Source organism: Tigriopus californicus, chromosome 3, assembly GCF_007210705.1.
Source record: "Tigriopus californicus strain San Diego chromosome 3, Tcal_SD_v2.1, whole genome shotgun sequence".
NCBI lineage: Eukaryota > Metazoa > Arthropoda > Copepoda > Harpacticoida > Harpacticidae > Tigriopus > Tigriopus californicus.
The window spans coordinates 564,921-589,934 of NC_081442.1; the positions used below are offsets into that span (position 1 = coordinate 564,921).

The 25,014-nt window shown below is 44.2% G+C and overlaps 4 protein-coding genes across 4 annotated transcripts; 2 read left to right on the forward strand and 2 right to left on the reverse strand.

Annotated features, from left to right (window-relative positions):
• Positions 1 to 1,637, forward strand: LOC131877562 (set1/Ash2 histone methyltransferase complex subunit ASH2-like; the record flags this gene model as incomplete). Its single annotated transcript, XM_059223265.1, is given in 4 exon segments — positions 1 to 282; positions 422 to 503; positions 645 to 1,253; positions 1,347 to 1,637. Coding segments are annotated over 4 exon segments (1,143 nt in total). The 3' UTR covers positions 1,566 to 1,637.
• On the reverse strand, positions 1,623 to 6,185 carry LOC131877560 (troponin T, skeletal muscle-like). The gene is made up of 9 exons (XM_059223264.1): positions 6,027 to 6,185; positions 4,635 to 4,919; positions 4,008 to 4,318; positions 3,121 to 3,246; positions 2,913 to 3,044; positions 2,319 to 2,842; positions 2,162 to 2,243; positions 1,821 to 2,089; positions 1,623 to 1,755 (listed from the first exon to the last, which is right to left on the reverse strand). The coding sequence occupies exons 1-9, from the start codon at positions 6,084 to 6,086 to the stop codon at positions 1,694 to 1,696; spliced, it is 1,851 nt and encodes a 616-aa protein (XP_059079247.1). The 5' UTR covers positions 6,087 to 6,185; the 3' UTR covers positions 1,623 to 1,693.
• Positions 6,186 to 7,641: 1,456 nt separating this feature from the next.
• On the forward strand, positions 7,642 to 9,901 carry LOC131877563 (protein lin-7 homolog C-like). Its single transcript, XM_059223266.1, has 5 exons — positions 7,642 to 7,882; positions 7,956 to 8,006; positions 8,843 to 8,991; positions 9,091 to 9,377; positions 9,464 to 9,901. The coding sequence occupies exons 1-5, from the start codon at positions 7,834 to 7,836 to the stop codon at positions 9,546 to 9,548; spliced, it is 621 nt and encodes a 206-aa protein (XP_059079249.1). The 5' UTR covers positions 7,642 to 7,833; the 3' UTR covers positions 9,549 to 9,901.
• Positions 9,902 to 15,939: 6,038 nt separating this feature from the next.
• LOC131878325 (four-jointed box protein 1-like) lies at positions 15,940 to 21,656 on the reverse strand. The gene is made up of 4 exons (XM_059224270.1): positions 21,347 to 21,656; positions 20,518 to 21,237; positions 16,639 to 16,923; positions 15,940 to 16,560 (listed from the first exon to the last, which is right to left on the reverse strand). Exons 1-4 carry the CDS (start codon positions 21,347 to 21,349, stop codon positions 16,150 to 16,152), a joined length of 1,419 nt encoding a protein of 472 aa, XP_059080253.1. The 5' UTR covers positions 21,350 to 21,656; the 3' UTR covers positions 15,940 to 16,149.
• Positions 21,657 to 25,014: the final 3,358 nt, after the last annotated feature.

A 25,014-nucleotide genomic window follows, 5' to 3' on the forward strand; every position in this document is an offset into this window, starting at 1 on the left:
CCCACCCATCGCGGGTTGGCCTGGACGATAACGGTCGGGAGGCAGCATCATGTCGGGCGGCTTGCCCGCCGAATACTTGGGTCGTCGGGGTCCCAAGCGCAAACTCGAAACTGAGCGGGCTAAAGCGGCCGCCGCGGCCGCCGGTCTGCTGGCCGCCGCCTCCGGTGGGTCCAGCGGCGGCCATGGCCACACGGCTGGGGCGGGAGTCCACGAGACGGGTGGCCATAACAAGAGCTCGCACCACAAGGGCGAGCTGTCCACGCCCTCGTTGGGCACGCATCAGTGAGTAGCTATTATACGTTTTTGCTCGGGCTCCACCCCCGATGGTCTCTCACCACCATCCCGGGGTTGGAACCCATGGCCAGCGAGGCGTTCCTTCCTGCCTTCCTGCTAAGCTTTCTTCTTGGATGGGGTGTTGCAGATTCCCCAAGGAGCACCCGTTCAACCGAGATGGCTATCGGTACATCCTGGCCGAAGCTGACCCGCACGCCCCTTTTCGAAAGGTAAGACTGACCTGGATCTCATGGACCAGTTGATAATGCCGTTGTTTAAGCACGCCCCAGATGATCCATGCGGGGCGTGTCGATGATGAGCCTTCCCCCAGTCTGGGCGGGTTTACGTGGGTAACCTTCGACTTATTTCAGGAGTTTGACGAGTCGGTGGATTTAGCGGGCAAACCCATTCCGGGCTTCCTCTGTCGTGTGCTCACTCCGCCCATAATCTTGCTCGCCATGCACGATCGCGCCCCGCAAATCAGCATCAACGACGACCGCCTTACCATGACGGGTTACAAATTCTATTGCACCGTGCGGGCTAATCATAGTGTGAATCAAGGGTGCTGGTACTTCGAAACCAAGATCCTGGACTTTCCCGACGGCGCGGCCACCCGCATTGGCTGGGCCCAACGCTATGCCAATCTTCAGGCCCCGTTGGGTTTCGACAAGTTCGGATATTCTGTGCGCTCCCGCAAAGGCACCAAGTTCCACGAAGCCATTGGCCGACACTACTCGAGCGGATATCAGGCCGGCGATGTGATCGGTTGCTTGATCGACATGCCGGAGAAGCAAACGCGCGATCTCATCCCAAGTTCGTACAAGGACAAGCCGCTCATCAAGTTCAAGTCTCATTTTTACTTCGAGGAGAAGGACGGTATTAAAGAAGCGCAGAAGACACTCAAACCGCTGCCCGGAGCGTCCATTACGTTTTTCAAGAACGGTGAGAGCTTGGGCCAGGCTTTCACCGACATATATGAGGTATGCTCCACTTGCCAGCTTTAACTTCGAAGTGCATTATGCATAGTTGTGCGCTAGTGACTAATGTGTTCATATTTGATCTGGCCGTTGCAGGGCGACTATTTTCCCGCCATATCGTCGTTCCGGTGTGCCAAGGTCAAGGCCAATTTCGGACCCAAGTTCAAATTCCCACCCAAAGGGCATCCGGGAGTGCGGCCTTTATCGGCCCGGGCTGAAGCCATGGCCGTGGAGCAAAGTCTGGCGGATATGCGCTTTTTCGCGGAGAAGGACGGGGCACTCAGTTTGGACACATGCATGTTCCCTTCTCCGTGAAAAAGTGCGATGGATTATGACGTGTCGTATTATTTGACTGACTGAATGTAACGCCTATTCCGATTTTTCCAAGTTGGTTCCATTTATTATTTAAGGAATCGAGACATCCATAGTGTTTCAAAAAAATATTAGGTCGAACGGCGACCGCGGGATCGACGACCGCGGCTACCACCACGTCCACCACCACGGGCTAAAGAAAACCACGGGTATTCAAATTAACGTTTCAAGAAAGAATGAGCTCAAAGGCGTCTTTACCTGGCTTGGGAGTAGTTTTAGGTGCGGCGGGCACGGCTTCAGCTTCAATTTCATCCCCTTCAGCGTCGCCATCTTCCTCCGCGGCGTTCTCATTTTCATCCTCTCCTTTTTCGTTCTCGTGTTCTTCTTCCTCTACCTCTGCTTCTTCATTCTCTTCAACAGCCTCAGGCACGGATTCTTCTTTAGGTTCAGGCTCATCTTCCTGGGCAACTTCTTTCTTCTCTTCTTTTTCTGGCTCCGGCTCTCCATTCGCGGTTTGGGGTTCTTCCCTGTAAGACAAAGCAAGAAATTCAATCCAGTTCCGTACTAATCTCTTGTAAGGGAGCATGTCTTTTACTCACCTAGCGTCCTGATCCATTGCGTCTTCTTCCTGCACCACCTTCTCATTAGCGCGATCTTCTGCTGGAATCGCGGCGACATCAACTTCAACAACAAAGGAAAGCTCTACGTTTGTGGTCTACACTTGGGGTTGGTAAGGTACCGAGTTCAAAATCTTACCTGGTTCCTTCTCTGGCTCGGATTCCATTGGATCATCCTCTTCTTGATCTTGTTTGCCCGTCTTCCTTCTCTTCCAATTGCCGCTATCATCCTCATCATCTTCCTCGTGGTTCTCGGCTCCTTCACCATTCTCTTCCTTTGAATCTGCGGCTTTCCTCTTTTTTTCGTCCTCTGTAGCTGAAGGATCAGTTGGATTGTTGGCAGTCTCTTTGGGCGTGGTCACTCCCGCCTTTTTGTCTTTTGGAAGATCTTTCCGCTTCTTGGGGATTTCTCGGCGATTGTTTTGCATGAAGATCATGTCCAAAGAGCGGCTGATCTTGAGTGTGTCGTCCTCGGGCAACTCGAATACTTCTTTGAGATGGGTTTGAACGGTCGTCAGTTTGTCTTTGCTCTCATCTGAAAGGGTGCCCGTTTCCATCTGATCGCCCAAAAACAGGTTGAAGGAGTGAACTAAATGCTTCCAGACGTGGCTGGTGTCAATTTTCTCGGCGGGTTTGCCATCGGATGATTTACCCTTGGCATCTCTGTCAATTGAAAGGATAAGATTTCAGACCAAGGGATTGTCTTAGATGTTCCCCTCAGTGATCTACTTACCCTTGATCTGGCTTGGGATCTTTGTCTCCAGCAGCTCGAACGCGCAAACGCCGTCCTCGGATCTCGATGGAATCCATGGCTTTGACGGCCTTTTTGATCTCGTCGGCGCTCTTGGTTTCGGCAAAGGCAAATCTAGAAATAACGACGGCCTTCAATGAAAACGAACTTCGGCTTGCGCATATCTTGCTTGTTTCCAGAAGTGACGTACGCTTTGACTCCATCGCTCTTCATCCGGACGGTACCCACATCAATTTGGTTTTCCTTGAACAAGTTCTTCAGGTCGTTCTCTTTGAAGCTCTTGGGATAGTTCCCGATGTAGATCTCGAACTCAGCCCTTGAAAATTGAAAAAAACCTTTAGCTTTTTCGCACTTTGAACCAATCAGCTGGTGGAGAAACATTGCGAAGACCCGCAATGAGAGAGAGTTTCTCTCAATGGCAGTACTCAAGGTCAAGAAAATAACGGCACTTCAAATCCTGGCCGCCCGGATTCACTACCCTATATCCCATATTAACATTTGGACCAAGGATGGGGACAGGGAAAATGAGAGGCGTTTTCAAAAAAATTAAAAAACAACAGTCACGCCCCCAAGGCGAGATTCTTGGTAGAAAGCAAACGCAAACGCCCTTACGAAATGGCTGAGAAGGACGGGCAAACGACATCTCCAGGTGCATCAAAGAGAGAGAGAGAGGTAATTTGTGATAAAGTGAACTACACGCAAGAGAAGATGATGTTGGTGGTGAAGATGATAATTGGGACTAATCTAGCCAAGGGCTGTTCTGGATGAGGCATTTTCAAAGCCCGGTGGATCATCCCTGATCGTCAATATGGAACATAGGGTAGACTCAATAGAATCTAGGCACACGAAACAAATCATCCGAGATCAAACTGAGGACGACCAATTGAGACGGTTGGGCCTGAGAGGGTAGTATCAATAGCAGTTGTTGTTGCAGTAGCAGTATTCATTGGAGTGTGCCAAAGAAGACGTGGTGATGGTGGTGGTGGTCAGAGAAGAAGCGATTCTCCCTGATGTTCACAATTTCTCAAGTTGAAAAGGCCGGAGATGATCAAGAACAAAGGCCATCTGGGCTCTCACCTCTCGCGGTCATCCTCCCTGGAGGCTCCCGCAGCACCGGATGTCGCGCCGCCACCGCCGCCTTTGGCGCCAGAGGCCGACGACGATGATGATGATGAAGTTGCATTCGTGTGACTGGGTTTATTGGGCCGGGAGGAAAGAGGTCGACGAGCTCCGGCACCGCCCCCTCCACCACTGCCCCCGCCGCGAGAATTCGAAGCCCGTCGATCCCGCGGACGAGGCGAGCGACTCCGACTCCTCCGGACGTTGCGGCCACTGCCCCTGTAGCCGCGAGAACTGCGCGGAGGCGAGCGCTCACCCCTGCGATAGCCCTAGATAATACATACATAACAAGGATAAGCAACAGAATAATCAGAAAATACGTAGGGGATTGATGAGGGATTCATGGATGAATGGAGGAAATCAACCAACAAGACCAGGGAAACAGACTCTCTCTCCCCCTCCATTGATGAACGATCAAAGATCCATGTGGGCTGTTTGAGGAGCCTCTCGTGCTTGAAGATGATCTGGTTCGATCTGGATGAGCTTGAAAAGTGTGCATCACTCGCTCATCCTGAGTGCGGGATTAGTGGGGAGCTTCCAGGATCAGTCCCCATTGGCGGAAAAGAGCCGTTGGCGCACACTCACCCGGTATTCGCGGTCCCTGGAGTAGGGCGCGCTTTGATGATAGCTGCTGGACGACGAGCCCATCATTTTCGAACCCGAAGGCGGGTTCATGACGGCCGCTTGCGCCACGGCCAACTGGCCTGCTAGACTGGCCAAAGTGCTGCCCCCGGGGCTGCCGCCCAGAAGCGTGCCCAAGATATTGGCCACGGGGTTCAGGTCCCCATGACCACCCCCACCCGAGGAGGATCCCCCGCGAGGCGTGGGCAATAGACCATCGCCTCCCGAACCGGATTGCCACGGGCTAATCTGGAACACAAATATCCCAACATTACTACCGCACGGCAGTAGTTTCGACATTTTCGACGACTGAGAGTTATCAGCGGATTTTTCCGGGCTGATTTTCTAACATGGTTAGAAAAACTCACCAATAGACACAACAAGCGTAAGATGCCAAAGAAAAAAAAACCCTTTGTTCAACGTTTCCATTTATTGTATTAATAAAATTCTCAAATATGAACTTCATTTTTCGTCAAGAAACCAACTCGTTACTTAAATTTCAGTGCGTTCGTGACATATTGCTGATATTTGTTGAACCCATAAAACATCAATTTCAACTGAATTGAAATTGGTACACGCTTGAGCATTTGTGCATCTTGGGTTGAACCTAATCATCTATTGGTATTGGGCATTTCTCAACATCGTTGAAGCCATATTTGCCACCTGTTTCCGTACTCTAGTAATTGATCGTGGGCTCGACAGCATTATTACCAAACGAATCAAGTATCCAATCCACCTCTAAGTTGATAATGCTCACACGCCACGTCAACATGAACTGAATCAATCATCCTCAATGAATGATGGCTAAGCACAACGTCAAATCATTTCAATCATTCACGTTTCAAGTCTCAATCCATGTCCGGGGCCCCCAAATGGCATCCAAACGAACTTTGAGAACTGCGAGCACGGATGGCTCCACCATCATTCCAGCCTGTTCGCCCCATTCAAACAATGAGCTTGCACTCAATACCCCAATTGATCCGGGCTACCATGTCCAGGACTAACTCTACTATTTTTTCCCACTCGACTCATCATTTCCAGTTCAAAGAAATTGCCCCCAATGCATGACAAGATTTTCATCTCCTACATAATAATACCACTTCTATTTCTATCGATGCATCATGGATTGACCTTTGGCCTGGGTTGGGATCCGCCCCTGATCGCTGCCATCCAGATACAAGGGGCTCTCTGGCCTATGTGGCCTTGATGGCCTGGGTGGGCTTGGTGGGCTGGTCCCGCTCTCCTCACGAATTTCTCGCCATTCGCGAGCAACACATCTCAAATTGGAGGCCAGACTAGCTACCTAAAATCGGTGAGTGATCCCAAGCCAGACCGGATCAAATGAGCGGCTCTTACATTGTCCGAGGAGTATCCTCGTCCTCCACCGGAATTGCCGGAATAACGTGGATACGGCATGATGCGGCTCCCTCACACGGGCAATACACGTCTTCCTGGACGACGAATCGATAGTTCGACCAGATAGACGGACGGATCACTCTAAACTGGCCGATCCAATTCAACTAGCGTTGCCACCTCATCAGCGTCAAATGAGGCCCAATCCGACGCCAAAAGTTCCCATTGTGTGGCCAATATCATCATTTTTTTTTTCTGGCGACAGATTTGAAATTGGACCATGGATAGATTGACCGGTTTACAAGATGACCTTTGTCCCCTACTACGATGTCTTCTTAGTGGACGTGTTCAGTTAATGTAGTATCTCACAACATTCGCCCGGAGTTTGCTTTGCCGGCCGAAATTTTTACCAAATTGGGTACGGAATTTCAACTGACCCATTTTATCATGACTCTTCCTGGCTTCGTTTCAGTACAATATCATGGAACAACCACACTTTGGACAATAGATGGCCGTTTTCAGACCCTATTTTTCTTTGGCTCCATGCCCTCAGAGCCGAATTGAAAATTGAAGACTAATAAGTTGAAATTTAGAATTATAGCTATAATGCATATAAAAATCCCAAACTAAGGCTGAAATATCAATTAGGGTCGGAAGCCACCCATTCGTATTCCGACCACTGAATTTAAAAAAAAAATCCACTCTTAGCTATGTTGGTCTTCACGGTGCCTACGTGGCAACGCTGAATCCAAGTAACACTCTTACTAATGCTGCTAGTTCAGCGGACGAGATGACTTTTTGTTCAAGATTAGAGATTTAAAACAGCGTGACGATAAGAATTGGGCCACTCATCAGGTACGGTATTGATAATTGATTGAATAATCGACGAAAACAAATGTCAGTAAAAAATCAACAAATACCGTCATGCAAAAATCATTTTTTTTGTTGAAGTACTCTGCTGATAGATTTTTGAGCATGAAAATACAAGGTTGGATATCGACACGCTAAATGGATGGCAGAAATGTATCCTTACCTGGCTTTCAATTGAAAGATGATAGATGAAAGGTGTCAATTCTTTTATTTTTGGAACTGCCGATTGTTTACCACTAAATTTGTCTCGTACCATTTCCTGTAGGCGTTTGCCTCTTTGTTTTTTATTTGGACTGGTTGTGATCTAGTTTTGGGTATTAGTGGTGGCTCAATTTTTGCTATGTTTTTTTATTCCTTGGAGCATTAGTGTTTCTACTTAGATTTTACATTTAGTCAAGAAATTTAATCAATATTTTTTGTAGCCCTATTGCCTTGACAATTTGCAGCATTAACAAAATGATACATCTATTTCGTTTATTTTTTTTATTTTTTCGTTTTTCGTCAAAATCAGGCCATGTTAAGTTGCAAGGACCAAATCTTGAGTCATCATCCTTCAATACGTTGCGAATACAGAACAATATCAACTATTATTATTATTATTATTATTATTATTATTATCATCTTTCCTTTGAGTTAAATACCACTTCCCATCTACTACTTCTTTTTCTGTGTGACCCTCAGATTCTGCCCAGTGGATCAATAATGCACCTGTTTTAGCCCGCCTGGCTGAGTTGGCTCTTTTCATTTTCTATGGCCCAAGAGCTAAAAGCCATTCGTCGCACAATATCGCTGTAAGCGCACCCAAGCTCCAAGCCAAGCCAGCAGCACTGACGACCACTCTGAGGGAACTTGGAACAGAGTATTACTAGATAAAGGGACAGTGTTAACTTTGGGAGGACCAGTGGACCGTGGTTGTTATTGCAACACAAAAAATTCAAACATGGCTGAGCTGGAGCCCATGAGTGGTGAAAAACTCACCTTATCCAGAGGTAAAGAGAGTACTTGCTGGCATGCTCATTTCCAATGCTCATTTTCAACTTTTCTTACCTCACTTTTTGACAGATGTGAAGCGAGCCGTGGAATTATTGGAGAAGCTTCAGAAAAGCAAATATCGTGAGTTCAAATCTTCTTTTTTTTCAATTTATTTTGATCATGAAAAGACTGTGAATGATACTTGGCATTGCTCTGGTTTTGGACGCTTTGGACCCAAAAGATTTGGGAACTAACTCAGATCATGCATGTGTGCCAATTGACAACTTCATTGCTAGGTTCATGACTGTTCTACAATAAAATATAAAGATTATCCTTTTCCTTGTCCAGATTTTTTTTTTTTTTGCAAATTAATGCACGAATTTAAACACATTTCCTAAATAATATTGGCCAATATGTGGTAAGTTGCAAGAACATCATGCATTTGTCAAAGCAAAGCTTTGAACAAAACGGGTGCGTTATCGCTATTCTAAAACGAGCAAACTAGTAAAAACGTCCTTATAAAGAAAACATTTGGACCTTTCTTATTTTCAATCTCAATTTTACCTACTGTCAGTTTTGGCTTTCATATATTTTTGCTTTTTATTTTGAGTTTTATTTGCATTTTTGCCCTTTCCGTAGTTTTTTTTAACCAATATTTGTTGCATTAATGGAATAGCCTTGCTGACAAAGAGCTGTAGGAAGTGTATGGAAGGAAAAAATATACAGTAAAATTGGTTCAGTGAAATTTAAAACAAATCGATATGCTTCGATGTCACCTTTTGGCAGTAACTGCAGTAACTGGCCAAGCATCTTACAAATATTAATTCCCACGCCTGACTCATGAATGAAACTACTAACCCACTTGTCCTCCTGAAGTTGCTTTATTAAAATGACAACCACTCTTAACTGAGCCATATTTATCGAGTTATAAAACATATCTTTCTAAAAGATTCCATCTCTTACTCTCTTTATTGTAGTAAGTGAGGTTCCCGCTACCAAATTAGCCGCCCTCCAACGGGTTCTTCAATCGGAGTTTCTGAATGCTGTTCGCGAAGTCTATGAGCATGTTTACGAGACCGTGGACGTGCAAGGCAATCCCGAGATTAGAGCCTCTGCCACCGCCAAGGTAACTTACCATACTCTATAATAATGAATGAACTGACTCCAATGGAAACATGGTAACACGGGGAGGACTTAATGAATGTGTCTATTTTATCATGATTAGGCCACTGTGGCGGCCTTTGCGGCCAGCGAAGGACACGCTCATCCGCGAGTGGTTGCTTTGCCCAAAACCGAAGAAGGCCTGGGGTTCAATGTGATGGGTGGCAAGGAGCAGAATTCGCCCATTTACATCTCCAGAATTATCCCTGGAGGCGTGGCGGATCGTCATGGCGGTTTGAAACGCGGGGATCAACTCCTATCCGTGAATGGTGTTTCGGTTGAAGGCGAGCACCACGAAAAGGCCGTGGAGCTACTGAAGGCTGCCTTAGGGGCTGTTAAGTTGGTGGTTCGGTGAGTCGAAATTCATAGCTGATGGGTTAAACCTCTCTTTGGTTGGATGGTGGTGTTGGATAATTATATAACATGATGCATTTCAGGTATACACCCAAAGTATTGGAGGAAATGGAACAGAGATTCGATAAGCAAAGACAAGCCCGAAGACGACAGCAATTTACCACTTAAAGGCCCAATATTATTGCTGGCCAATACTGCCCAATTCTTCCGACATCATTTATGTTGATCCCAATGTAACATTATTTGTACAGTATTCTGAACTGCAATTTCATCCAAAGACTGGTCAAGAACGCGATGACGTCTGGCCCTCAATTAGTCGTCGTTTCATTGTGTCTCCCTGGTTTCAACTCCATCACCAACAATATTGTTATTAAGATTATTATCATTATTGTCGTTAGCATCACTAGTGCTACTTCTCATTCTTGATACTCGGGGCGGATTTCTTTTTGACTTCCGCTGCCTCTCGCATTACTTTTTTTCGCTGTTTCTGTTTTTTAAAATAAATCTCAATCCTAGTCCAATTGTAATCTGGTTCAACCCTCGCCAAGGAAGAAACATTCGTTCTTGAGTAGAAATTGTAAGACTTGGAACACCTAATCCAGTTAAATGACTCAGACACAGGATGAGATGATTCACTAGGAGTTGTGTAATATAGAATTTGTAGAATGCGCTCGTGTGAACGATATCAGCTATATATATATCGCTCAGATTTACAGGTAGACGAGAATAGAAACATGTCATAGTAATAAGGAGCCCTGTGGACCACCCAACTTAACATCATATATGTCACTAAGCGGCCTTCAAAAGTTCACTTTTTATTGATGAAATTGTATGTTGCACTGGTTTCCATGGGACAAAAATTGCATTCTTCAACCAATTTGTCTTATTTTGTTTCGACATCATATTCATTTTCAATATGCCAGGCAGTATCATTATTTGATTCAAATGGATTTACTTAAAACTTGGAACGTTAAATGACTTTTCTCATATTAAAAGTGCTTCGACGATCAAAGCAACCGCATTGCAGTATCTTGTGCAACGAAAAAACGTTCAAACTAATCCAAATAAAAACCAATGAATCCCGAAAGAAACGAAAAACCTCGAGTCCCAACACCCATCTCGCCCGCTCGTTCTCTTTTGCCCTTGAATAATGTCAAAACTCGAGTGAAAAACTTTTTGAAACCTCTCAAGATGACGTTTTACAATTGCTTTACCTCCTGCTGGGGTGTATAATCTATAGGGACAAAAATGAGTGAGCTTTCCCTCACAGTGGTGCCAGATGGTTTGGTCTAAGAATAGCCAGCGAAAACATCAAACCGCCAACATTTTCCGCCAACATTTTGCGACGATTCGAGTTTTCCGCCACTTTTCACCCAATTCCGCCAAAAATTAAGACTGTTCATTTTCATTTTACGCACACAATACACTTTTAAAAAGTTTAGCCAGCGAAAACATCAAACCGCCAAAATTTTCCGCCAACATTTTGCAACGATTCGAATTTTCCGCCACTTTTCACCCAATTCCGCCAAAAATTAAGACCGTTCATTTTCATTTNTCCACCAAAAATTAAGACCGTTCATTTTCATTTTACGCACACAATACACTTTTAAAAAGTTTTGAGAACAAGCTGTCAATTGCATAAAATACATTTTTGTGCATATAGGGATTACTTGATAGCCTAAAACATTTTTAACCTTGCAGCTCCGAGGGACAATCATTTGAAAAATATTCTTGGACAAAAATGAATGCTTTTTTTTAGTGCTTGGGCAAGTCCAGACATATACTTTGAGTACAAGTGCATCTAAGACTTTTTCTCAATTTTGAATATTCTGCTGATTGATGAACAGGGCTGTCCAAATAGTGCAAATAATGTTGGCTAAGTGCAACTTAAGATGCAATAGAACGAGCAAAAGAGGAATAAAAATGGAACAAAATGCAGTTTCTTTCTAGCTCATTTAACTCTTTTGAAAAGACACAGTAGCAAAATAATGAAATGGCAAAATTACAAGACAATCAAAAATTCATGAGCATATCGAAAAGGATGTACAAACTTACTCTATGAGCACTCTAATCCACTGAATGAATATAGCAAGCCTTTATCTTTTTCAAAAAGCAGAGGCTCATAGTGTGTTAAGATTTCAATAAACTCTCAATACTGCATGTACTTTGAACAAAAGCAGCTTGCGTCACCACAAAACTGTGTTGCGGTTTTTGGTAGCTTGGTAGATGTACCAATTTTTTTCCTTAAACTAGATACTTTGGCATGTACTGAAAAAAGCCTTTGAAATTTTTAGATTTTTTTAACTTTAAGGGATTTTTTCAAGAAAAATGGGCAAAATAAAGGGACCTTTTTTACTATATTTTTCATACATTGAATAGCTTTGCCTCCCAAGCGTCATCTCTGATGCGCTTGCTCATTTCAAGGGGCTCGCTAATCAGTTTCATGCTTCAAATGGCCATGCGGTCACCACTCATCAGAGACGTCCAAGCATATCAGGACGAAACCACCACAACGTGGCTGGCAATAACGTAGTAACTAACACAAGGATTGGGCAATAACAATGTAACAGAATTCCCATCAAAACAACTCATTTAGCGTTTACATAAATTGGTTCAAGTCCCAGCCACTAACATTTTGTAGATTTTCATGCATTTTGCCTTTTTTCTACTTCATTGCCAACTTGAGCGTGAAATCCGCCAAAATTAGTCAAATGCGGACCCTAACTCCGCCAACCCGCCCTCAAGATTTTTTCCCGCCGTGAACTTTGAAAAACCGCCAACTTGACGGAAAACCGCCGCATCTGGCACCATTATTCCCTCAGCTGGCATGCATGCTTCGAAAAATTATAATTTCCAAGGGCGACTTATTTTGCTTTAGCCCAATTCTTTAGCAAAGTCATGTTAGGTGAAACATTATTTTATAATTAATCTTAGTAACTCATTATTGCTTGATAAACGATCATTTGAATAAGAGAAGTGAGAATATCTTGTGAAATCCAGCATAGAGGTAATTTGGAGTATTTTAGATTCGGGCAATCATCAAGATTACAGTACATAAGGGATTTGCCGACATTGTTTTGAACTTTATGTACTGGTCGGAACGTTTTGTCCTTCTAGTCCGGAGTATGATGCAAAAAAGATTCAAATTGTGATTGATTCTGAATCTGCTACCAAAATGTCATATCGTGGTCACCTTTTTCGACAAATGCATGATAAACGTTATTCTCCACCGATTAGTTGGCGGTGCTCATTTTCTAAATTTGTGGTAAAATGTTAAAAGGTTTAGATAGAGACTTTAAGGGTTTTTAATATCGTGTTCGGCTCGTTTGAGTTAGGTTAGGTAAGGTTACTTTAGGTTTTATAAGGTCAGGTTAAGATTAAAAAAGTAGCACCGCCAACTAATCGGTGGAAAATAACGTTTACCCAAATGCATGGACTGGAACATCATTTTTCGTTCAACTTGACTTTCCCGCCTTTTCCGACTTCTCTCTTTGACTGGGATGCTCCTTCGACTTTACTTGCCCTCAATTTGACGGACTTTGTGTACATTTAACTTGCATTTTGTGACGTAAGGCTGTAGAAGAAGTAAGGTAGGAGAGTAAAAATCGAGTTTGATGTGTTTTTTTACTGCAACTGAATCAGTAACCAGTGGACAGTGTAACTCTAGCTTATGGAAAGCAGCGCCTCTACAATGAGAAACTATACACTAGCAGCCGGTCAGTTGACATTTATTCCCTCTGAAAACTAGTCCGCCGTGCTAGCTCTCATCGCACTCTCTGGGAGTTGCTTCCTCTCTGGCAAGGCCGCTGAGCTCTAATTAGGAGCTAGCGTAAGTAACGCTGAAACGTCATCTAGTGAGATGTTGAAGATTGACGGCTTGATGCATTGCAAATTCCACGCCAAAAGACAAAACAAAACCAGTGCAACCTCTAAATCTTCTTCTCGGGACTGCTTGTTTCACAATGAGACATCTCGCGGCAAAAAAGGAAAGACAGCGTTAGTAAACCCTCTGCTAACGTTTGTTCTTGTGTCGTTGTAAAGAAAGACAATTAACAACCCTAGACATCAATTGATGTTAATGCGTTAACAATATTGTTTTCCAACTCTGCAAGCTCTATCCTGAACAATTTTTCAAACAAGAAATCGTGGTAAATTTGAATGAGACATTCAGGAACATCCAAAATCCAAAAAGAACTGGAATATTGATACCATCAAATAAATAGTCACAGAAGGATGTTACTAGAGTTGTTTTCTTTACAACAATATCACATTAGAAATGGCATGATATGAAACCATTAGCTAGCATCAAAATACCAACCTGATTACTCTCACATCAAACTAAGGCAATCTGTTTGATTGATAATAACTCATTACCTAGAAATTAACTATTGCCTTTACTTTCCGAGCTTTCTGGTAACCTTCATTTAATTTTGATAATCATTTAATCCCATTACTCCTGTTGATGGTTCTATAGGGTGATAGGCTGCAAAAACAATGCAATAAAGGTTGTTTATTGTTTGAACAACTCATACATCAAGTTTGATGACAAAGAGTATGGGATAAGAAGTTGGACTAGATTCCTTGGAAAAAATCAATTGAGTTATTTGTGTGGCGGAATTACTATTAACTGCTAAATCAGAACTCTCATCTCTAGAGACACTGAAAATATTCACCTGCTTCTGGTAAAATATAGAAATAATATTTTCTTTAAAAAGGCAAAATATTAGAAAAAACAGGCCCAATAATTAAGGAAATGGAAATATTTGATTCACAGATGTTATAAATTGCTGTTGTTTTTTAATAAATAGCAATTGTGAAATTTGAAACTCTGTACACCACTGAGATTTTATGATTCATTTCAATTGAGCCAAAACAGTGTAAGTTTTCAATACTTTATTTAATGAATTTGTCAACTATTAACAACTTACTGAAGTTAAATGGCCACTTGTGTTGGAAAGAGGCTGTACTAGATAGATTATTTCTTTTGCACTTTTGGATTGCAGTATCATAAATTATCTAATTGGGTGTTGCAAACTTTACTAAAGCCAATGTTGCAACTTCTTAAAAATGCATCCTCCTTCCAAAGGTCTAAATTTCAGATGCCACGAAGTATTAACACTCTTTTATAAATTATTTTGAAGGCTAGGTGCACTTTATCTGGCTAAGAAAAACGTACCCAAGATTTGAACTACAAGTTGAACTGCATGAGCGGTCTTGTTCATTAACTAGTTAAGTTCAGGATTGCAACAAAAAATGCACCTATCGAGGCAGGGCTGAATTTCCTAAGCAAAAACGAACCTAACAAATGACTTGTTGAAGTATTAAAGTTCAACATATATACCAAGATGCATTATTATTGTTCTTTGGTACAAAATTTGACAGAAAAATGTCCAAATTGTTACTTTTTTCGGAAATCAGGTCAAAACCACCTGAACGTTTAAAAATACCCCAAAATGACAATGTATTGAAAATACATACTAAAAAGGTCTCTATCGCGCTTATTTTACAATATCGCATAAACACAAATCATTCCTAAGAAGTTAATCACTCTTATTTGTAACTGTCTTCATATGGCTTCAAAAGTTTTAAATGAAACAAAAAAGTCATTGTTCTTCCCTACTAACGCTCTTTTTCCTTTTTTGGCCGCTAGAGTTTGTTTGACTCCTACCTCGTAGTCCCTATCAGAGCTCCCTAACACAAAATACTCCCCAGCGGGTACCGGAGGCAGTCCCTAATATCTTTGATTTATCCGGACTCAACACCTAGAAATACGATGAGCATGTCAAGATGATAAACTCTGCATTGCCAGTTACGCATTCGACATTTAACAACGATATATGAATTCCATTACATCACAGTTTCTTTGCGGTATCTAAATTACAACATGAATTGGTGCTCTAACAGCTTAAATGGGCGAAGCTGCGGTTATTCCCGAGGGTGAGGTCATAATCAATGTTGGCTGTGACGACGAAGCAGAAACATCCCTCGATTGGGACACCCATCAATATGATGGTAGGCCGAGCGAGCGAGCTGCCCTCTGGCTTCCTAACAAACAAAAGAGCGAACAAATCTATAACATTACCTAAAAACTCTCCTGAGAAAAGCTTCCGGTCCCTTGTCAATAAAGCCAACAAGAATGAAGAAGGAATCCATTTTTGAGGTCAATTCTAGTGACCGTAGAGGTGTAATGTGCGTTTTGAGAGCACCTTCAAGCCTTCGAGAATCCAGGCAAGTTTAAACCATGTAGTCCACTTTTCTTCTTTCTAGGGCTCCTTCATTGTTCAATTTGCTGCCTTCAAATATTCGTAAGGAGTATGTACGTAGGTGTTGATCCAATAGCAGGATTTAGGTTAGACTTGGACGAGTTTTTGTCTAAAATTCCCGATCAACCTTATATTCAAGGGTTAGCCAGATGAGCCAACTCTAATTCGTTTGACGATCAAATATCATATGAATGTCAAATCAAGTAATATTAATACCTTTTTCAGTCTTGAAGTTCCCAGTAGCGGTAAAGAAGTCCGCAAAAAAAATCGTAATTTCACCAGCAGATTCTAGGAGGTCACATGTTTCAACAATTTATTGGTTCCTTTGTTGCCTCATCAAGCGAGCTTGCCCCCGAGATTAGGGGCCTTTAGCTCGTCCTCTTTGGGACATTAATTTCTATGTACAGAAATGGTTACTTGTCTGAAAGAATTGCATTGGAAAGCATTGCAAAGAAATACAATACATGGCTTTGGCTTCTTTTGGACCATGTCCATGAAATGGCGGATCAACCAATGAAATCCAAGCGACTTTGACAATGCTGGACCCATTGCCACACTTGTTCCAGTCGTTCAGCAAAATGCTGCACGAAAATCGAGTTCTCGTGAATGGTTGGGAGTTCTTGGAAGAGAGGCTCGTTTTGTTGGGTGAGATGGATGAGCAGCTCGGCTGGTTTGGCACTCTTGTGCAGAGCAAACAGCCGTTGAACAGTGGTTCGACGGAAAATGCAATTGGCTTTGAGCAAGTCTTCCAGATAAAGTGACATTTTGCGGTCCTTCTGCAGATGTATCACTCCATATCCGGCCAAAAACGCCGACTCATTGTCGATCATCCACAACGATCCGGTTCGAGTACTTTTGGCCAGATTCCGGACCGTCTCCTTCATTAGACCGGGTCGCTTCAATTTCGACGCGGCATCCTGGAACAAGAAATTTGGTCATGTCATTGGTGTCTTTGAGGCTAATTTAGGGATAAGCTAGGCTTTGCAAATAGTTACCTGCATGGTTGCCACACGATCGTAATTGCCAGTGAGGAAATCGAAGATGATGAGATCGCTCCATTGGACAAGCTCTCCCATTTCTTCCTCGTCCAGATCCTGGAACTTCTCTCCTTTGTAAATGTCCAAAGCCTCTTTAGTGTCCAAAGCTTCTCTCAAAGCTGGAGGGATAACCACTTTCGTCAACTCCGGGATCCATTGGATCAAGGCCACTATCTTGTTTGTGTTGGTTTGGGTCCAATTTGTTGCACCTTGTCGGACGCCATCCCAAGCCGAACCATTCACCTGTAAAATCACAAATCATGAGGACCTGCCCTAAGTTTGGCTTCGAAGCGGCGGTAAGGATCATGATAAATTCAACGATAAACGCCACTCATCATGATCTTAGTCGAAGAATCATGTTGAAATTCATTCCCCAAGACCTAACCTCAACATGACTTGTAATTCTTCATATGGCAGCCCATTGGAGGGCCCTTGAAGTCAGTCAATCTGGCTTGGACATCATGCTGAGCTTGGATAACTCGTCAACCTGGAGTCCCAAGATCGTTATTCTATGCGCGTTTTGCATATTTCATAGAATGCTGGGGGTCAATCTCAAGCTGAACTGACGAAGGTCTTTCAGCTTCATCCGTGGATGGTTACTAATGATTATCGTCACGAATATTATAACGATGATCAAAATACTTTAGACTCAAGTTTGAAGCCGTTTTGAACCCCGCTGTGACAGTTCAGATGAAGAACATGAGTGAGTGTGTCTGCATGTGTGTGAGCGGTCGGAGTTTGGTGAAGGGCTCTTGGAAGATGAAGGAGGTTGAAGTGTGGTTTTTTTTCTTTCTCCCCTCTTCGTTCTCCTTCTCCTCTTAAGCTCATGAGGATTAAAAGATGAAGAGCGAACCAGAGAGAGGTTCATTCTGTTTGTCTGGAAACCCGGATCAAGTTTTCTTTCCCCTCTTTTCAAATGGACTCTATTCTTGGATTGTCAAGATCACAATTGAGCTTGAAGATAAGAACAACTCATTCTTGCCAGGGCAGAAGGCTTCCCTACTAGTTCTCTTGCCATGTCGAGATCATTGACTGGGGGAAATATTTACAATTCAGATCGTTCCGGGTGGTCTCAAGAGATTCTGAATCACTTGTGCAGTTCATCTCGAGGCCACCCTTGCGAATTTTATAGGAAGCCCTGTTTCATTCAATTAAATGCCTAGTTTGCCAATTATTACGAGGCACTTTTCTGTCCCCATTCTCAGAATCCATGACTTACGTACGTACTTACATAGAGAGAGAAAAAGAGAGGGGGGGCGCAGGCTAATGTTGAAACCTTTCTTATGAACTCATGGTTCGACGGATTAGGAGGTTGAGATTTTTTAAATGCATCATGTTTTCTCGCTCTCTCTCTCTCTGCCTTAGTTGCTTGGTTAGTTCGGGGCTCGGAAGGCTCGAGATTGGATGGAATGGCTGTTTGCTTCTCTGCTATCAGAAAATTAAATCAATCTCAAAATGGCTCGAGGCCAATTCGAACAGAACCTTTTACATGAAATGCCATTTGCTGCTAGTTGCTAGAAATCGGACCCAGACACATTGAGGCAACTCAACGAGCGTTCAGGTCACTGGAGAGAATCTCATGATGATATTAAGCCTGTAATTAGTCGTGTCTTGTCACATAATTCGAGCGCAATTGAAACAGCTAATTAACGTATTATCCACCATCAGCGTCATCATGGCAACTGGGAAGGGGCCTTACATTTCATTCTTAAAGATGGCGTTGATTAACAAAGCAGAGACCCGTTTCCACGTGTCTCAAAATGAAGCGGCTTCCTTTCAATTACAGCTCAGTGACGACGGACGGGATGAGTCAGCCCGTCTGGCAAAAGGGGGCGGGTACGATGAGGGGTTTTTGATTCGAGTTCTCTGGCAAATGATCATAATTTCTGACATGAGAGATTCCCGGAGATTAAACGAGAAGAATAGGTGCTTTATATAGTGTTTCTTCCCTCTTTTGGCGTGCCACTGAATCTCGACAAATGGCTTCCGGTGTTGGGCTCCGCCAGGCGATTTGTATCAAATTGGATCATGGAGTTTGAGATTCGAGAGTTGTTGCGGGAGAATGGCTTGAGTTTTATCGCTCGCTTTGCATTCTAGTCATTTTATCTAGAAGTTGTCTGGTTGGCTGGCGAGGTGAAGATCCCTCGTGCGCCATAATTTTTAGCGAGGAAACATAATTGTCACTATAAATTACATTAACGTCTCGACTCGGGCCGTTTTGGCGGTGGCCTGACACCGTCTCCTTTGAATCTAACGATCTACTCTTTTGCATTGGCGATGGGGCTGGAAATACCCCGTCAGAGCGGGAACCTACCTACTACTACGTACACTAATACGACTCCTTCGCTGCCGACGTCATTGACGAAGAGGCCGACAACGTAGCTCTCATCAAGGATGATGAGACTCATCGAGGGTATTCTTTGTATCTAACATGGGGAAGAAGCTCGACTAGATGTGTTAACATAATCAAAAACAGGACCATTAGCCACATTTCTTCGCTTTTTCCGTGCTCTTTTCAGCATGGCTGGAACAATATCATGAGATGCAGGAGGCTAACTATTTTCTGGCCTCCTCCTCCCTTCAAAGCTTCGAGAGAGGAGATTAGAAGATCAGAAACTGGCCTAGCTTGGTGGTAACCCGAGGTGATTATCGCTCTCGATGGCCAAAGTTGGCTGGTCATCATCACGATCAAAATTCTCATCGGCATCAGGATGCAGCAGCAGAAGCAGGAGCAGCAGGAGCAGCAGGAGCAGCAGGTCCGAGAATAGCTCACAAACGACCAACGAGCACACATAGGTAGGTACTGTAGGAGTATTGGTTGGAGTCAAACTCGGGAGAGGTACCACCAAGAATGTTTGATATCGCAAATTGCTCCGAGGCATCTCTCGGGTTGCTTTTTTGCAAACAGACAGTCATAATTACTGTGTTCACTTTTGGAGGGAACCATTTTTTAGAACCGGCTCATTTACTATTTTTTTTGCAATGACTTTCATGAAGCTGGGCCCGGCCGTGTTGGTTGGTAAGCAAGTGGTGGGCAACAACCCTCGAGATTCCCGATCCCGCTCGGTTTTAATGAGCCCGCAGGAAGACAATAATTTAAAAAAAAACGGCCCTGATTAAACGGGGTGATAAGCAAAAATGGCGAGGAACAAACTTGATATCAGTTGTTTTTATTTGCATTTGGGTGCTGCGTACTGCCTGCTCCCAATGATGGGATTCCACAGTTGCCATCTAAGCCATTAAATGACGTCCCACCAGTTCCTGTTTTTTAAAGTGGCATTGCATTACTCTAACTCGGTTTGCCTGGATATTCCGAGCAGGCAAGTATGATGGAAGGACTCGGAGATGCCTCTTGATCCATTCAATGGCTTTTTGTAATGAGCCCATTGTCTTGACAATGCCAGTCGAGCCGAGCAAAATTTTTCAAGCCTTTCAAATCTCTGGCGAACAATGGGGAAAGAGATTCAAGATTGGAATCAGAATGAAGTGGAAGACAGAGAAGAAGAAAAAAAGCTTCCCCCCCCCTTCTCCTTCTGAATTGGTTACTAGAGTTTGCATTCAAGCCGGGGCGGATTTCGAACTTGATTTGGAACTGGTACCAGTCGAGCGGTTGCATGGTCGTAAAAGTCTCATAAAGCCATGATTTATGGCTTAGCACACCTTTGATCCAAGGCTTCCATCCCATTTTAATCACGATGCTCAAGCCCATGTAATCTGACACCCAAGATCAGGAGGATCTTAAAATCGCTCTTCTTATCAAGTTGGCTGGCGTGGCTTGATATCCTTGGATCGCACTCCCAAGGATTCCCGTCTTGATCATTAATAACAATAGCTTACCGATGACAAAGCCACTGGTGGAGTATTGGTGATGCCGAGCAGGCGAGCCAGATAAAAGGCCATCACTTCACCTTGGACGAACTCGACGTGATCCTCGCGATTCCGGGCACACGCCTCCGTGCCATCTTGGAAGAGAATGCGTCGATTCTGTTCGCGACCGCAATGACTAAAGTCGGCATCGAGGATTTCTTCCACTTGTCGAGATCGCATGGCTTGGAGCTGATCCTGGACCTGTTGATCACTGGGACCATGTGGCACTCGAGCCTCCAAGGCTCCGGACCAGAAGATCCCGTCCTCGACCAGATTAATCCCGCTCAAGTCCATAAACGCCTGCTTGGCACTCTTCCTGATGTCTTCCAATGGTATCTTGTCATCTTTATGCCGTTTGGCTTCTTGGGCCCATCTTTCGAGTGTGTAGATGTCGATCTCAATCACCGGCGGCGCGTCACCGTGGCTTGAGGTTCTCAGATGGCTTTGGCTTTGCTGTCGGTCCATGTATCTGGAGATCAGTTGCTCACTAATCACTACGATCGATAAGAGGGCCAGGCTAGCAATGAAGAGGAGCAGAAGTAGCTTCCTTCGGATGCTCAAGGTGGTTGAATGTTTCTGATGTGAATGGAAGTGAGGGAAGAAGTCTTGGTCCAATTCGGAAGACTCGGCGGAACACGAGGACTTGATCGTCCCGGATTTGTACAATCGAGCCTCGTCCATCTTGCCTTCCTGAAGAAAAATCGCCAATTATGATTTGAAGGTACTAAGAGGGTGTTTCATTATCTCACAATACATGTACTGCATACTACACATGCATTTGTCTTAGTATCGCTCTCACCATTTCGCTGTTGTTAGCCAACTCGAGATTGCTATTTTGAACTCTGCTCTTTGGCCTTCGTCGAGACCTGTGGAAAGCCAATATGACTGCACCGTTCTATTTTGGGAGCCTCACTGTAATTTAAGTCTCTTATGAGCTGTCAACATTTCAAACTTTGAGCTTCAAAGCGAGGGTTTCGGTGTTTTTCTTGCTCTCCTCCTTTTCGCTCTCTAGCTCTGCTTTGGCCTCTTCGCTCTGGCCGCCACTTCACGCACAACTGAGATGTGTCTTCCCCGAGCTCCCAATCGCAACTGCTACGCTGCTTGTCTCACGGATCATCATGGCGGATCGCAAATGGACGACGTACCAAACGGGAGAAAGAAGACAGAAGACAGAAGACGATCCCCGTGGAGTGGACGACTCGACAGTCTGAACTTGGCCGGCTTACTATTCACGATCGTGAGGTAATTTTCACATTTATATCAGGATAATCTTATTCATTAACTTTCTTCCGATCTAATCTATACCTTTAAACATATTGGTAAGATTTGGACTAAAATATGAATCCTGGTTGCGAAAGTATGAAATTGCGAGCGATCGTTCAGTTTTTCAAGAGCCATTAGTTAATTTCAATATCTTTGCCTATGAGGAGCATTGTCAGTTAGGGATCCAGGACTCGAGTCATTCTAATCCTGCTCAGAAGAAAGAAAGGTATTGGCCGTTCGTTGTCCACTCGCTATGGAGTGTGGACCCCCACCTCTATCGGCTATCGGATGCGATTGTTCGCCACTATCAGTTGTAGAACATGATGGTCGGTCATCACAAAAATGTTGAAGAGCTTCTCGGTGCGTTCTTCCCCAATCTTGTACAAGCAACCCAAGCCCGGCGACGAGGATCCACAAAAGAGTCAGATGAAGTACCAACTATGATGGGGGAAGAGTCGATCCTCCATCGCCCATCGTCCATCGTCCATCCCGAGTAGAAAAAAAACCGAAGAAATGTTCAAAGCGAGTGGATGGAGGGGGGGTGGTATGGTAGTAGCCCAGCTCTGACTAGTCGAGGTGCGAGGGGAGTGTCGAGAAAAATATCATGTAATTATAAGAGATTAGATTAGGTCTATGGACCACTTCCAATGGGATTTTTGCCCGCAACCAATCTGTACACTGGACGAGCAGTTGCACAGCTCGAGCTGAATCTGTGGTGGTTGAGGTTATGGTGTTGGCGTCGGCGGTTAAGAGGGAAATGAACCTGTGAATTGTGATGGCTCTCTGACACCCCGAACTTGTCAACTTGTCAGGTTGAAATAAAGTTTCCTGTGGAAAATGCATTCACGACCATTTTCGGAAGTCTTTTACATTCAAACGCGGGCTTAGAATTGGCGTTGGTTGCTTAGGCCAAGACTGGTCGTGATTCTCACCCGTGGGATTGGAGCCTATTTTGCAGGGGAACAACTGGGGCCAGACCTCAATTTTGGGGCTTGTAACGAGAATCACAGGCACTTTGTACATTTGGTTACCAGGGATAATCAGGGTCCGCCAGGGATTCTTCGGCTTCACTCTGGATTGAGCACTCTCCAAAGAGCGTGCATACGATCTCAAAGAACCCGTGGTATCCATTGGACGACATACATGACTTGTGCAACCCTGGCTTGACACTTCAATAGTGTCCAGCCACTCCTCCCTCTGCTTTTGCTTTTCTAGGGCGTCTTTACCCACTTGAACAAGGAACACTTCAAGTCCTCGTTCTCCCTTTTCCCGGTCGTTGTTGTGTGCCGAAAAAATGATCTTTGGAGGACTTGAAAGCCGGACTCTCGGAGCAATAACATCCAGGAAGACTGTGGAGAACTTGCTGGAAAACACGTCTTTCCTCTCTTTCTTTGAATTAGTTCCAATTTGTACAAAAGAGAGGGAGAGAACGGTATGGGAGAAGTTGAAGTGACGCCAAAGCGATCTTGAAAATCTGTCTGCCTTCACAGGGAATTGTTTTTTGACCCCCGGGTGATTGAATGTCAGGCTTGAACGGAGAGAACGAACGAAGGAACGAACGAACGAACGAACATGAAGACGACAATGACGAGCATGGGGATGGTGATGATGATGAGTAGGGCGACGGACCGAACGACCCAACGAACAACCGACGACCGACCAAGCTCGGCCAAAGGGTAGAAAACAAGACATTCCTCGAATTCTCGCCTGGTTCATCTGGTTGTTGATGTGCTTGATCTCACGAGTGAGTCTGGATGAAGAGGTGGAATTCGTTCTCATTCTCCCCCATTTGAACCTGTTTGCCTCTCAGGTTTCCGCAGAGGATGATCAGGAGAGCATGAAACTCGGACGTACTCTGCACTCTGTACTCTGTACACCACTCACCAGGGACAATTAGTAATGTGAAACGTGGAAAATTTAAATGAGTCGTCAATCCTGCTTGAACGAATGCTTTTTTTTTTCATTCTCCAACTTTTGGCTCCAAGCTTCTCTCCGAGAAGTGATTGACCGACCAAGAGACCGACCAACTGAGAATGAGTGTTGCCGTGCTTGAAGAAAAAAAAGACCCAAATTCTGTCCGCTATTGTCGTCTGATTTTGCTTTATGGGTTGTGTCCACTTTATGGCGCTCGAAGTAGACTTCATTTCAGCCAACACCTCATGGACAAAAAAAAGCGATTCTGCTACCTTCAAAGCTGCATCGAAACCTCTCGAACTAGATGTCGAACATTTGTAGCTTGAGGCATGGGAAACATTTCAAACTAATCAATCGAAAGAATCCGCCGGATCTGACTCTCGAGTCAGCTTCTTTTTCAATCCACATACGATAATCTGATACATTGACGTTCCCCATAAACGAAGTGTCGTACTTAAAAGGAAGGCTTGTCTCCCGAATCCTCGGAGCTTTCCAGAGTTCACGTTCTTCATCTGGCAGAACATGATAGTACATGGTGCTCATAGTTCATTGTCCATTCAGTCCGTGAATCGCTAACCGAGTTCGAAGTCTCCAAGTTCAAGGAGGCGCCATTGTGAAATATGTTAGGACTTGGGAAGCCACGTCAGGAAGAAGAAGAACCTGAGGAGCCATCGCCTTGGCCATAGCCATATCCCAATGGGCCGGGCCCCCTGGGGTGTCAAATTTCAAATTTCTTCCACTGACGTGACTGGAGTTGGGCTGATCGTTCTTCTCTCCGAACAAGGTCACCCTGCCATTGAAAAATCACTTGCCACCCAACCGAGATCATGAAGAAGTAGAAGAAGAAGAGGCACCAAAAGAAGTCAAAGAAGAAGACGACCATCTCCAACGACAAACACAATCCAATGCATGGCAACGTTGATCGTGGTGGGTTCATTAGCTCACTTCCAAGTTCCACTCGGTTACTTGGTTGCTTGGTCGGTCGGTCGGTGGGTTGGTGGAAAAAAAACCCCGAAGGTGATTAGGCGAGACAAATTTCCCAATCAAGCCGTGAAGTCATAGGTTGGGGTGAATATTTCCTGTACTCGTTATATGACGAGGGTTATTAGGATTCCTGGAGCCACTAGAGTATTAAGTACTGAACTAAACTGGTCTCACTATCTCTAGGATGTCTCGTTTATTTGCGTTTAGGGTGGAGATCCATGCCGATCAACAAATACTGTATGGAGTGGTATTGTTGAACCGTCCTCGCTCGGGTTTCATTATGTTTGCACAAGCGATTCTGGTTCC

Excerpts from the sequence above, each read along its gene's own strand:
- LOC131877563 (XM_059223266.1), top strand. The coding sequence starts at position 7,834 with ATGGCTGAGCTGGAGCCCATGAGTGGTGAAAAACTCACCTTATCCAGA. Across the intron at positions 7,883-7,955 it reads AAAACTCACCTTATCCAGAG|ATGTGAAGCGAGCCGTGGAA; the intron begins GTAAAGAGAGTA and ends ACTTTTTGACAG. Across the intron at positions 8,992-9,090 it reads GAGCCTCTGCCACCGCCAAG|GCCACTGTGGCGGCCTTTGC; the intron begins GTAACTTACCAT and ends TATCATGATTAG.
- LOC131877560 (XM_059223264.1), bottom strand. The coding sequence starts at position 6,086 with ATGCCGTATCCACGTTATTCCGGCAATTCCGGTGGAGGACGAGGATAC. Across the intron at positions 3,045-3,120 it reads AAGAGCGATGGAGTCAAAGC|ATTTGCCTTTGCCGAAACCA; the intron begins GTACGTCACTTC and ends CGTTATTTCTAG. Across the intron at positions 2,244-2,318 it reads CGAGCCAGAGAAGGAACCAG|TTGATGTCGCCGCGATTCCA; the intron begins GTAAGATTTTGA and ends TTGTTGTTGAAG.
- LOC131878325 (XM_059224270.1), bottom strand. Across the intron at positions 16,924-20,517 it reads CACCAGTGGCTTTGTCATCG|GTGAATGGTTCGGCTTGGGA; the intron begins GTAAGCTATTGT and ends GTGATTTTACAG. Across the intron at positions 16,561-16,638 it reads ATCGTGTGGCAACCATGCAG|GATGCCGCGTCGAAATTGAA; the intron begins GTAACTATTTGC and ends TTCTTGTTCCAG.